The sequence below is a fragment of the Theropithecus gelada genome, chromosome 11 (assembly GCF_003255815.1).
Source record: "Theropithecus gelada isolate Dixy chromosome 11, Tgel_1.0, whole genome shotgun sequence".
NCBI lineage: Eukaryota > Metazoa > Chordata > Mammalia > Primates > Cercopithecidae > Theropithecus > Theropithecus gelada.
Window position 1 is genome coordinate 104217468 of NC_037679.1, and position 12851 is coordinate 104230318.

General features: G+C 55.6%; 2 protein-coding genes across 3 annotated transcripts in view; one reads left to right on the forward strand and one right to left on the reverse strand.

Moving 5' to 3' along the window:
- NINJ2 (ninjurin 2) overlaps nucleotides 1-8888 on the forward strand; it is a 96956-nt gene extending 88068 nt beyond the window's left edge. For both annotated transcript variants that reach the window (XM_025402181.1, XM_025402182.1), the window contains exons 2-4: nucleotides 6977-7208; nucleotides 7781-7965; nucleotides 8503-8888. In XM_025402181.1, coding sequence (XP_025257966.1) covers nucleotides 6977-7208; nucleotides 7781-7947 — 399 coding nt within the window. In that variant the 3' untranslated portion in view covers nucleotides 7948-7965; nucleotides 8503-8888. The remainder of the gene's footprint in view (nucleotides 1-6976; nucleotides 7209-7780; nucleotides 7966-8502) is intronic.
- Nucleotides 8889-9681: 793 nt separating this feature from the next.
- Nucleotides 9682-12851, reverse strand: part of B4GALNT3 (beta-1,4-N-acetyl-galactosaminyltransferase 3) — a 101125-nt gene continuing 97955 nt past the window's right edge. The window contains exon 20 of the mRNA XM_025400963.1: nucleotides 9682-11878. Within this exon, the coding sequence (XP_025256748.1) occupies nucleotides 11770-11878 (109 nt within the window). The 3' untranslated portion in view covers nucleotides 9682-11769. The remainder of the gene's footprint in view (nucleotides 11879-12851) is intronic.

Sequence of the window (12851 nt, forward strand, 5' to 3'; positions counted from 1 at the left end):
CTGTTTTTTTTCTTTGAGACGGAGTCTTGCAGTGTTGCCCAGGCTGGAGTACAGTGGCGCAATCTTGTCCCACTGCAACCTCCACCTCTGAGGTTCAAGCAGTTCTCCTGTCACAGCCTCCTAAATAGCTGGGAGTATAGGCGTGGGCCACCACACCCCGCCAGGCTGCGTGTGTTTATCTGTAGATCTTAAACTCCTTGGAGCAGGAAGTATGTCTTCTACTTCTCGGGGGCAGTAGAGTAAGGGTGAAAATTACAGGCTCTGGGCCTGGCGTGGTAGCTCACGCCTATAATCCCTGTACTTTGGGAGGCCGAGGCAGGTGAATCACCTGAGGTCAGGAGTTCGAGGCCAGCCTGGGCAATATGGTGAAACCCTGTCTCTACTAAAAATTCAAAAATTAGCCGGGTGTGGTAGCACACACCTGTAATCCCAGCTACTCGGGAGACTGAGGCAGGAGAATTGCTTGGGAGGTTGTAGTGAGCCGAGATTGTGCCATTACGCTCCAGCCTGGGCAACAAGAGTGAAACTCTGTCTCAAAAATAAATAAATAAATTAATTAATTAATTAAATAAAAATTACAGGCTCCGGCACATAGAGGATTGGAATTAAAAACTGTGTTGTGTGATCATGGGCAAGTTACTTAGTCTCTCTGAGCCTCTATTTTCTCAACTGTGATGATGATACCCTCGCCTACTTCGCAGAACTGTTGTGAGGACTACATAAGGCGACTCATGTTCTGTGTGTAACCCTGTTTCAGGCACAAGGTATGTCCTCTGTAGGTGGGAACCACCATTGTTTCCATGCACTGAGAGCCCACTATATGTGTTCACAGCGGGACAGGCCCAGGCACCCTTCCCAGCTGAATTCTGACACCGAATTAAAAGTTCACCTAAGCCCCTTCCTTTGAACACATCACTCTTCCCAGGCTGGGACCCACCCTTTCCCTTTGTGAGAAATCAGCTTTCCAAAAGCCTAGGTCACCACTGTCTCCTTCTCAAAGGAGGCCCAGCTTTCCCAGGCAGTCGGTCATTTTGAGGCCACCAGAAGGGCCACTGGCCCCTGTTCCTCTGGGCCTGTCTAGTGTGTAGCCCTGAGTGTGAGCTGGCACACAGGAAGCTCCCATGCGGGTCTTCTCGGGGCCGGCAGGAATGACTCATGAGAGGGTCACCCATGCCCTGCAGCTGCCTCTCAGCGATGTCCTCGGCCCCCGGGATTCTCCACTCAGAGCCGGCTTTCCCATCCCTAGACCACTCCGTGCTAGGAAGGACCCAAGGAAGCCTGTGTTCCAGTCCCTTCAGTCTCACAGATAAGAAGTCCAGTGCTCCGGGCCCTGGCTTGTTCAGTCACTAAAGCAGAGCTGGAATGTGGTCAAGGTGCCTTTGGTGACACCCTCCGGGCTGCTACAACTCCCCCTCACCAGCCTACACCTTTCCATGGGACACACACTGCCTGCCACAGGCCCCAGGGCCTAAACACACTGATTTGCGGGCTCCATGGCTTTTCGGTGGGGCAGTTACTTACCACTCTGGGGTTTACGGAACCTCTGTGGCCCTCTGGGAGAACAGCCCTGTAATCTTGTTTCCAAGAAAGAGCAGAATGATCTGTTGGAGCTTATGGTCTCCACTGACCGTAATGTCGATAAACAATGTAAAAACATGTTTACTTTTTTGTCAAAAAAGGCATTCCTTTCCTATCCAACCTAAGTTCTGTAAATAAACAAAAATATAGGCCAACAAGGATTAAGGGATAAAGGGCTGTCTGGGAGAACAATGAAGCAATCCTTGACTTCAAGGGATGGAATTGCACCAGCCTTAGGAGCTGGGACTTGGCAAGAGGCCTAGGTGACAGGGAAGTCTGAGCTGGAATGAGAGAGGAGGGTGTGGAAGAGGGAGGAAAATGACTGTGCCGGGCAGGCCCAGGAACGGGGCAAACTGGCGACCGCTGGGTCTGTGGTGTCCCCCACCCCACCGCCTCATCCCCATGCCAATCACCAAACCCACGTCCTCTTGTTGCCCAGAGGCCCAGAGGCGTCCAGATCAAACTCTGGATCTACTCCCACCGTCCCTGCACTCGCCGGGCTCCAGCTTCATGCCGCCCCAAATTCCCCGTCTGTCCGGGTGTCATCGGTGGGGCAGATTTTGATGGGCAGCCTTTCCCACAGGCAACCGCGCCTTAAACAGGGACTCTGGGAGCCCAAAGCAATGAGTCTTGGGTCAGTGTCCTGCTTCCCTTGAGTGGCAGGGGAGGGGTGAGCAGGGTGGGGCAGAATGAGACCAGAGCCAGCCTCATTGAGAGAGGGATCTCAGGCTGGGAAAATGGGAACCGCTTGGATTCTGTCCTTCCTTCTGTGGAGGAGCAAAGTGTGGTTCTGTCTGTCCGTGGCCTCTGCCCTCCAGAGACAGGATTTTCCTCCAGTTTTATAGATGTGGAAACTGACTACCAAAGCGCCAAGCCCAGAGGCAGAGTTGGGCCCGGAATCCTAGCCCACCAGCCCCTGCTCCTCGAGGATCAACACCAAAGGAGCCGGGAGTGGGCAGAGCCCTGTGTGCTTGTGGCGGGTGGAGGCCGCCAGCCCACGCGGGCCAGCTCTGCAGGGAGGGCGCAGAGGCCAGGGCCAGGGCAAGGGGAGGGCGGCAAGCGACAGCCAGCTGTGAAGAGTCCGGTGAAACACGAATGACTCATGCGGGTGGCTCTGCTCCTCAGTCCAGCCCGCATTCCCGGGTCGCTGTTCCCGGCCCGCCTGGGCCTGGCCTTAAAGGGCCAGCTCCTCCGTGCAGGAGCGGGGGCCACCCTGCTGCGCTCCCCACGCCTCGGTCACCCTGGTCCCTGTGGAGTTGCTCCCAGTCCCTGGCTGTGGGCGAAAGGATGGCCCCCTGCAGGGTTTAGGGCTTTATCTGGTCCACTCCTCCCACTATAAGGGAGGGCCCTCGGGTCATTTCATCCATCCCCCTGCCTCTGAGCAGGGCTGCACCTAAACTGGCCCGCAAGGATAGAGAAACCCGTTCCCTGCTTTTACAGCCGTTGCAATGAAAGGGCCCCTCTCCAGGCCCCCAGCTCCAGGGCCTCTGCCCGCCCTTCCACGCGCCGGCCCCGGGCTGCAGGTGGCGCCGGACGCCCCGCCCTTCTCGTCTCCCACCCCACGTGGCTCCACTTCAGCTCTGGCTGATTCTTGAGCTCTGGCTTGACACGCGTGTTTGGAGGGTTTCAGGTCGGCCCATCCGGACTCGCGGGCGAGGCTCCTGTCCCGGGCCTCGGAGGGGTCCCGGGTTCACACCAACCCCGTCCTGCGCGTGGCTTCCCGGGGCGGAGACACCGTCCGGCGGCCGCGGTCCCGCCGCTTCCCCGGACCCTGCGCGCCACCGTGTGGACACTCGGGGAACTGGCGCCCGCGGGGCCGAGACCCCGCCCAGCACCCGCAGTTCAAGGCGGTCCGGAGTCGGCCTCAGAGGAAAGGGGGAGGCGCACCCCCTGAACGCACTGCGAGCCTCACATTCTCTGCGAAACAATGGCTTTTAGATGAATTTAACAACAAAAGCCAACCCGCTCTGTTAAAACTTACAAATAGCAATACTTTCCATACAGGTTTGGGAAGACCCGTGTGGCCCAAGTGCCCACCCCTTCCACCCACTGCCGCCTCTTCCCCCACTAACTGGTCAGTGCTCAACACGTCCCACTGGAGGTTTGGGTTTAAGGTTTTGTTCACTGTTAACAAATTTGGGGGGAAGGGGCTCTGTCTTCCTCTAAGCTAGACCAGGAACGAGGAGAAAGGGGAAAGCTTGCTGCTACGGGACAAACTGGAGGATGGGGAAGAGAGAGGAGGGGTGGCACAGGCATGGGGCAGGGAGGCCAGGGAGCACAGCTGAGCCTGGGCAGAGGCACTTTGAATTTGGGGGCAGGGGGTGAGACTCTCTTGCCTAATGAGTGCTCTTGGGGACCGAGGACAAATCTTCACCAAACGGGCTATGGCCACAGGTTGCAGCCTTGGTGCTGACAGAGACCGTGGGCCTTTGTGGAGTGTTGGCCCTGGGATCCCTGGCCCTAACCAACCAGGCCAGCCGGCCCTAGACAAGCCGGCCTTGCTTGAACTGGATTTCCAAAGGCCCTGAATGCTGTGTGTGGCCTCCCAAGTCCACACAGCTCCTCACTCACCCTCTGTCCCTACCTCCTCCAACCTCACTGGCTGCCCCCAGCACCAGCTGAAACCCCGGCCCCGGCAAAATCAAACACAAACGAAGACGGGAGAGATAGTGAGCACTCCATTCCTTTCGTGCCTACGGACGTTTTCCTTATTTTTGTGGGCCCCGGACCCCAGCCTGATTTTGGTGGCCGTCAAAAGGAGCTTGCCAGGGCCTGTTGCGAGCAGCCTGTGGCCCAGTGCTTACCCAGGATCCCGGGGAGGGGCAGCAACTATGCCTTGTTCGGCATTGGGGTCCTCACAGCCCCAAGCACCGCCTGGCATGTACACTCAATCTATTGAATGAATGCTACCCGCTGGTCTCCGTTCTGATCTCCCCGGGAAAGTGTTTAAATTGCTCCACTGGCCAAAGTGCACACTCCTGATTACCCTCGGCGAGTCCTGCCCTGACCAGAAGTTGAGGACACTTGGAATCTTGATAATGAACAACCCAGGTGCAGGGAACTGCCCTGTGTAGGAAGCTGGTGGCCTGGAGTGTGGTCAAAGAGCCACTCCTGTGTGCTTGATCCTCCAGTGACTGGTCCACAGAGTCAGAGAGGGGCAGCCTGCGGGGCACAGGCTGCCAGGGGGGATTCCGTCAGAGCAGGTGCTGTTAGCACCCATGACCACCCTGTGCCTCTTGAATGTGTCTGTGCATGCACACCCTCCTGGCAAACAGAGCAAAGGGCCAGGAGCTCGGAAAGGAAGCGAGAAGCGCAGGATAGAGACATTAGGCTGAGCTTTGAAGGCAAACTTTAGGAGAAGGACTGGGGAAGAGAGGCCCCCTTCTGTTGGCCTAGGAGAGGACTGGTCCAATCTGTAGCCAGGCATGTGGATTAGAGCTGGGTCTCCAAAGACGAGTGCCCAAGACTATATTGTAGGATAAGAAAATTAAACTTCTATTTATATTGAATGTTATGTAATCCTCTCAAATGTTTCTACTTTTTACTATATATATTAGTGCCATAAAAAGATGTATAATTGATAATGGAAGAATGTACATGTATTGAGGATGCACGGCCAAAACAGTTTTTAATGCTGCGATGACACTATCAAGAAAGTCTGGAGACCACTGCATTTCAGAGTTTTGTTTTGAGACAAAGCTGTCGCCCAGGCTGGAGTGCAACGGCGCAATCTCCGCTCACTGCAACCTCCGCCTCCTGGTTCAAGTGATTCTCCTGCCTCAGCGTCCTGAGTAGCTGGGATTACAGGCATGTGCCACTACACCCAGCTAATTTTTTTGTATTTTTAGTAGAGATGGGATTTTGCCGTGTTGGCCAGGCTAGTCTCAAATTCCTGACCTCAAGTCATCCACCTGCCTTGGCCTCTCAAAGTGCTGGAATTACGGGCATGAGCCATCGCACCCGGCCTCATTGCAGGGTATCCTCATAGAATCCAAAGGTTCTGAGAGATAGGCTAAATCAGTTAGCCTATGTGTAAATCAACTGTCCTCTGTGTAACTCCCTGAGGTACAGAGAAGTGAAGCGACTTACTGGGGTTGCATGAAGTACAAGGAACATTCCAGACCCTCTGAGACCTGCCCATCCACTCATCCACGTATCCATCCATCCATCCACCCACCAATCTCTCCATCCATCCCTTAATCCATGAAGCTTTATACTTCAAAATCAAAGGTAAATTATGCTTCAATAAATCCCAGCCAAAAAAATAAAACCAAATTAAGAGTGTTTAACTAGTATGCATCACTGTGCATATAAGGCATGCATCCATCTATCCATTCATCTGTCCTCACTTAGCAGGTATCTGTCCTGTCGTGGTGATCTGCTGGGTCATCTTCCCTACCTCCAGGCTGTAGCATCTTTCAAAGTCCTCCCTTCCTTCCTTTCTCACCTTGCTCCACTTCAGTTCCTTTTCACTCTGATCCTAAATCAAGACTGTAACTTTTAAATGACTCTCCCTGCTTCTAGCCTTTCCTGGCCCAATCTGTTCCAAGCAGCACTGCTAAATCAATTTTCCAAGTACTCTTGAGTGACTGCAGATTGCCCTTGGCCATGGCGCCCAGTCTGAATTTCTTGGCCAAACCCAGAGGCCCACAGCATATGCCCTACATTGTGATTCTGTCTTTTGGAGTTAGTGGCTTCTTGAGAAGCTTTAGTTTACACTTCAAAATCAAATCGAATGTAAATTATGCTTCAATAAATCCTAGCCAAAGGTAATAATTAAAATTAAGAGTGTTTAACTAGTATGCATTACTGTGTGTACACACTCACGCACGCATGTGTATGCTGACAGCGTGTGCCTGAGCAGGGCTCCAGTGCTCCTGAGGGATGGAAATCCAGCCGACGACCAGCTGCCGAGCTGTGCACCCTGCCTTGGGGGCCACGGCGTTATGGAGAGGAGGCGCCTCTCTCTATCTCACCCAAAGCCACCAAGCTCCTTTTATTGTCTTCTCAGGTGCTTTCCTCTCAAAGGAAAAGAAAACAGCCCAAAGCTGAGGCCTGGCCCAGGTAAAATAGCGAATAGGATGAGGAAGGTGCGTTTCACCAGCAGCAGAGAACCCCCTCCGCTTTCTCCAGCCAGGTGTGCGAAGGTGTGAGGGAAGGGGCGACTCTCCAGGAAACATCAACTGCCACAGGACATCATTCCCGAGGGCAGAGGTCCTTACAGCTTTTCTAGTCCAACCCTTGATTTTATCAGGCCCTGAAACTGAGAAGGGTGTCACTTGCCCTGAGCTTCCCACCTGGTTTGGAAAGAGCTTTAAAACCTCTCTCCTGTCTCCCACCTGTCAACTTCTTCCCTTCCAGAGCCCCCCTTGGTAAGTCTGTGCTCTCTCCCCTACAGCCTGGAAGCTCTGACCCCAGGAGGAGCCAGCCCGTCAACCTGAACCATTACGCCACCAAGAAGAGCGTGGCGGAGAGCATGCTGGACGTGGCCCTGTTCATGTCCAACGCCATGCGGCTGAAGGCAGTGCTGGAGCAGGGACCGTCCTCTCACTACTACATCACCCTGGTCACCCTCCTCAGCCTCTCTCTGCTCCTGCAGGTGGCCATCGGCGTCCTGCTCGTGGTCATCGGTGAGGAGCCTAGCCCACAGTCAGACCTTCTGCCTTGGCACCTGTGGCCGGCAGAAAGGCCCCCCGTGTTCCCTGGGCCACCCTGCATTGGCGCATGCAGCTTTGCAACCACACACTGACCTGCAGTGTGCCCTCTGCTAACACAGGCCCAAAGAACAACTTCCTGTCCTATCTCCTGGTATCCCACGCCACCCCACAAGGGCAGGCGCCCTGTCCTATCTCCTGTATCCCACGGAGCAGACGCTCCACAGCACCTGCTGAGTGACTGTGCCAGCACCTTGCTAACTGCTCACTCACCCACTTGCTCGCCCGCTTCTTCCTTGAGCACTCATCCCACGCTTAGAGGACCCAGCTTAAGTTCCCAAATCCTGGTGGGATGAAGCACACGAGGGTGCCCCACGTGCTGGTTGGCGAGGGCAGAGGCATTTTGGCCCGATTTCGACCACCTTCCTGGATTTCTGCCGCATGGGTTTCTGAAGGGCCCCTCTCTCCAGACTCTGGTGGGTGTTGTGGGGGCAGCTCCGTGCTGTGGCCCCATCTCTGAACCTTCCCCCTACTCCACTTCCCTGCAGCACGGCTGAACCTGAATGAGGTAGAAAAGCAGTGGCGACTCGACCAGCTCAACAACGTGGCCACCGTCTTGGTCTTCTTCACCGTGGTCATCAATGTTTTCATTACAGCCTTCGGGGCACACAAGACAGGCTTCCTGACTGCCAGGGCCTCAAGAAATCCTCTCTGAATACAGCCTGGGACCCAGGTGAGGGAGGATGGGGGAACCCCAGCTTCAGGGGCTCCCCAAGCGGCCCTTCTCTCCCCTCTGGGGCTTTCGGGCAAGAAACAGATCCCCTTGCCAAACAAAGGGGGAAGGCCTGTAGCTCCGAGAGCAAGGAGGGGATCTGCAAGAGCCTGGCCTCGGCAAGGCCTGCACAAAGCCCCATTGCTGTGTTAACGGGCGGCTCTCGGTTCTTGGCTCAGGGTCTCCCACGGTCTGGGACAGGGTGGAGGCGATGCCATTAGTGGTTAACTCTGCCCCTCCGGCGAAAGGAAAGGTGGAGATGGGGAATTTCTCCCTGCCTTGTCTAGCAGCCTTTGCTACTGACTGTGGTCCCTGGGCCAGCGGCATCCACAAACCACTCAGAAACTTGCTGGAAAGGCAGAATCTCAGGCTGTGCTCCAGACGGGCGGCAGGCACGTGCATGAGGAAGGTGGCCAGGTGCACCCTGGGCACGCTGAAGGTTGAGGGGCACCGATCTGGCCTGCCCTCCTCATTGCCTCTTCTCTGCTTCCCCAACAGGTACTGGGCCTGGAACTCCTACCTCCTTCCTCCGTGATCTGCCAGGCTCATGGGCACTTTCCACAGCCCAGGAGAGCTTCTGAAAGGACGGTATAGCTGCCCTTGCTTCCTACCCCTGTGGGAGGGAGCTGAGTTAAAAAGTGATTTTTTTGTTATTGGTCTGAGGGATTTCCATCTTAGTCTGGAGTCCTGAGCTCAGATGCAGGTACTGCCAGCCATACCTCCCTGGTAGCAACTCCTGGACCTAAGGCATGTCTGTCAAAGGCCAAGTCTGCCCAGCTTAAGGACTCTGGTTCTGACTCTACCCTGCTGCTTCCTTCTGCTCTAGGCCTCAGTTTTCCCTTTCTGTAAAATGGAATCGGTATCTATAAAGGTTTCTTCAAATCTACTCTCGAGTCCACGTATTTGTCTAGTCCTGCAGGCTCAGGCATCCAGGCTGGTCTCCCTCTGTGCTTTGGAGAGGGCTGAAGAGCGTAAACCCCAGGGCTGGAGGGTGGGAAGGCTTTTAAATTACTCCCTCCTCTGTGGGTTCTGCTTGGAGCCACAGCGTTCCTGGCCCAGATGGGCTTATTGTCATCTGCCGCGTCCGCTGTAGATGAGGCCGTTGCAGATGGACGCACACATGCACAATCTTCTCCATGAACCTGCTGTAAGCTATTCTCGCTTTCAGTCGCAGCTTCCCTTAGGCACGTGTTTAAGGACTGCAAACTCACTTTAACCTTTGCCTGGGCCAAATGTAATAAGGAAGGTAGATCTGCACCTGCAAAGCATTAGCAGAGCACTGCCAGCTCAAACAGAAATGATTTTTAGACGGTCTGCCGGTTTAGAAGCAGCCGTTCCTTGGCTTCTCTCGACTGCTCACCGAACCATTCTGGCTTTATATCTAGCCTTCTCCACCCAGGGCAGCCATAGCTTTTCTCAGCTAAAACCACCAGCCTCCATCAATCTGCCGAACAGAAAACGCCTAGTCTGTTACACGGTGGGCTGCTCAGACAGGAACAATGTTGTCTTCTTCCTGAGTAAACCACAGTGCAGAGAAGGCCATCCCCACACGGCAGGCACCACACTTGTGGTAAGGGTGGAGGGTGGTGTAGGAGGGTCCTTGGCACACTCACCTGGGCCCCTCAGCCCAATCCTTTACATCCGTGAAGAGCAACAGGAAAAGACAAGCACTTATTTTTTTTCTAAGAAGTTGCTGTATTTAATGCTTCCCCTCCCACCATCCCACACCCTCCCCTACCCAAGACATTTCTCTAGGAAGTAGGGGCCTTGCCCGGCCCTTCCTCTTAAGGCAGATGGTGTGGAGGTAACAAACATCAAATGCAAGGCACTGGCCCAGGGTGCAGGGGTGGAGGGCAGGGTAGTAGGCTGGGCTGGCTCCTGGCCGTTGGAAGTGAAGCAGGCGGGCAGTTTGGGCTGGTTCCAGCCTTCCAGTGCAATGCCCGAGGACAAGAGTGGTCCCAGAAAGAAACTGGCAGCCCCACTGGCCAACTGCAGCCCTAGCCTATGCCCTGTGATCCTTCTCCAGCGGCCAGTTGGCCTCAGCAGGGCACAGAAAACGCCACAGCCCAGGGAGCAGGTATGGCCTTCCTAAGCCACAACCTGTAACTCAAAAGTCTTTGTCCTTCATGATTCCTTAAAGGGAGGCAGGGATTCTCCCCGATCCCCAAAGGGTTCTCCACGGGCTCCATTCTCCCATTGCCAGACTCGAGCTCTCGGGGAATGCAGAGCCCGCTGGGCAGACCCTGCAGCTCCAGTGCTGTGGTTTGAACTGCCACAGCCTGGAGCGGGGGCTCCGTGGCCTGGTCTTCTGGGCCCCGCCACCCCTCCCCAAGCCCTGTGCTCACCTCCCTAAACAGACTCTGGAGTTCAAGATCCAGCGTCCGATGCACCATGGACAAATTCACAGCAGTGGCGGAGGCAGCAGCAGCAACAGGAAAACCCCCAGCCACAAAAGCACCGGGGGTTATTAGTGCAAGAGAAGTACAAGGTCACCAGGTGACAGAAAGGGTGGCATCGGCTAAAAAGGCCAAGGGCTATTTTCCCTGAAACCGCCCCACCCTTCAGTTCCTCCTGCCCCCACTCCTCTCCCTGCTTCCAGGGGATATCTCAGGGCAGTGTCCTCACCTCCCCAAACCTCCCATCCTGCACCCTTCTCATCCTGTGCCCTTCTCATCCTGCACCCTGGTCCCTGCTCCAGGGTTTCACCCCCATACACCCTTTCCTCTTCTTCCACGCAAGGCTGGGGGGCCAGAGCTCTCCCTGCAGAAGGGCAGGTCTGCAGCGGAGCTGGACTGTGAGGCTCATGGCTTCCACTTCCCTTTTCATCCCTTTCTGTCCAGCCCCCACCCGCTTCTGGTCTAAGGAAATTGACAGATTATGTCCCCATCCTCTTTACCTCTTCTCCATGTCCTCTCTGGAGGCCTCACCCACAGGCACGCCGGGAGGGGAAAGGGCATCTCTCCCCTGCCTTCGTCACCCTGCCTGTTCTGCAGGCCTGAATGTCCAGTGCCAGGGAATGGCAAGCCCATTGCCCACCAGCTCCCCACCTCCCAATGCCCAAGCGCCAGAAACAGCCCGTTCTGTGCTTCTGGTCTGAAGTGAGCCATCCGGAGAAGGTTAATGCCCTAATCAGTGGCCAGCTGTTTGGTGGCTACTGGGAGATGTGTGTCTCTGGAAGGCACGAGCCCAGGGTGGAGCAGAGAACTGCCCCATGTGGGACCAGCCCCACAGCCAGGGACAATGCCCAAGGGACATAGGAGTGGGTGGGAGGTCTGCATGTGGGGACAGTCCCTCAGTGGCAGCCTCACCCCCGCTCTGGACAGCAGTTTTGGTTTTCTGTTTTAAAAATCCCCGCCCCCCCAATAAAATACGTCCACTAGAAGAGTGTCTGGTGGTCAGCGCTTGGTGTGAGGAGCGCTTGGTGGATACGGGCGTGCACCTTCATGGATAAGGATGGTGTCGCTCAGCCAGATCTCTCCTTCCTGACCGGTCCTTCTCAGGAGCTGTCCTCATGCTCAACTGAGCAGGTGGCCCCTCCTGGCCTCCCTCTCAAATTCCTCCCTCCTGAAGGCCCAGGAAGCAGAGACAGGAGCCCTGGAACCTGCCTCTGTGAGGGGACAGCTCCAGGTGGAGCGGGCTGTCAGCTTCGAGGCCTCTTGGGGACCAGCCGTCGCCCCACTGCCCATCCCCGAACAGCAGCAGGGCCCTGGGGAGCCGCTGCCAATCCAGGAGCAGGGAGTGCTGGGCCCAGCAGACACCCTCCGGCTACAGCATCTTCATCTGGCGGCGGCTCCACATGCCTCGCTTGGAATGGAAGTGATGGAAGAAATTCCTGAGGGAGAGACGCTCCACTTCCAGGCCCGCTTGGAGGATCCTGAAGGAGGAGGAGCCGGATGAGCCAACAGAAGCACAGGAGGCACCGGGGGGCCCCCCCGCCTCTACCACAGACCCTCTGCTCGCTCCCCACGGGGCAGGGAAGGCAAGTGCAGTGGAAGGGTGTGGGCTTTGAAGCCAGGCGGCCTGGGTTTGGATCCAGCTGCATGACTGGGTAAGTCATGCCTTCTTTCAGAGCCTGTCTGCTCATCTCCGGGAGGAGGATGATTATCACATATGTGTAATGAGAGGATAACATGTGATAGAGAATTCTATCATTACCGTGGACATACTATATATACATCAGAGATGGTGAAGACGAGAAGGATGGATGCTGAGGGCTCAGTACAGCTCCTGGCACACTCTGAGTGCCCCACAACTGGCGCCTCCAGGGGACACGTCGCAGACGGAGGGAGGCAGGGCTGCACCGCGACATCGCCCAGGCCCTCCCCGTGCCTCTTCTGCATGCGCGGCCTGCAGGGTGTTCCTCCCACAGGGAGGCCTGCACTTCTGGCAGGGCCGAGAGTGGCCGACCTGGATTCCTGAGCTTCCAAACAGGCAGGAGGTTCAGGGCTGTATGGGAGCCGTGCATCGCAGCAAAAGCCCAGCACAAAGATCAAGGTGGAGGTGACTGCTGGGCCTGGCTTCCCAAATCAAGGCTTCCAGCTGCCTTGGGGGCTCCTTTGATCTAAGATCCTTTTTATGAGATCCCAGTTATCTAAGTTCCTTTAACTTCCCCCTTTTCACCTCAAATTCTCTTAGTTTGTCACCCTCCTTTTCTTTCTTCCCTCAATGGGAAAAAACAATAGACCTGGTTTTCAAGCCTCGAACACTTTAGTGAGTGAGATTTGGGGCAAGTTATCAGCTTCTCTTCAAGACTCAGTCTTGTCATCTGGAAAACGGAGATCATGACGCCTACACCTCACTGAGGTCTGGGGAGAAATAAACAAGGTAACGGATGTGGATGGCCTGCC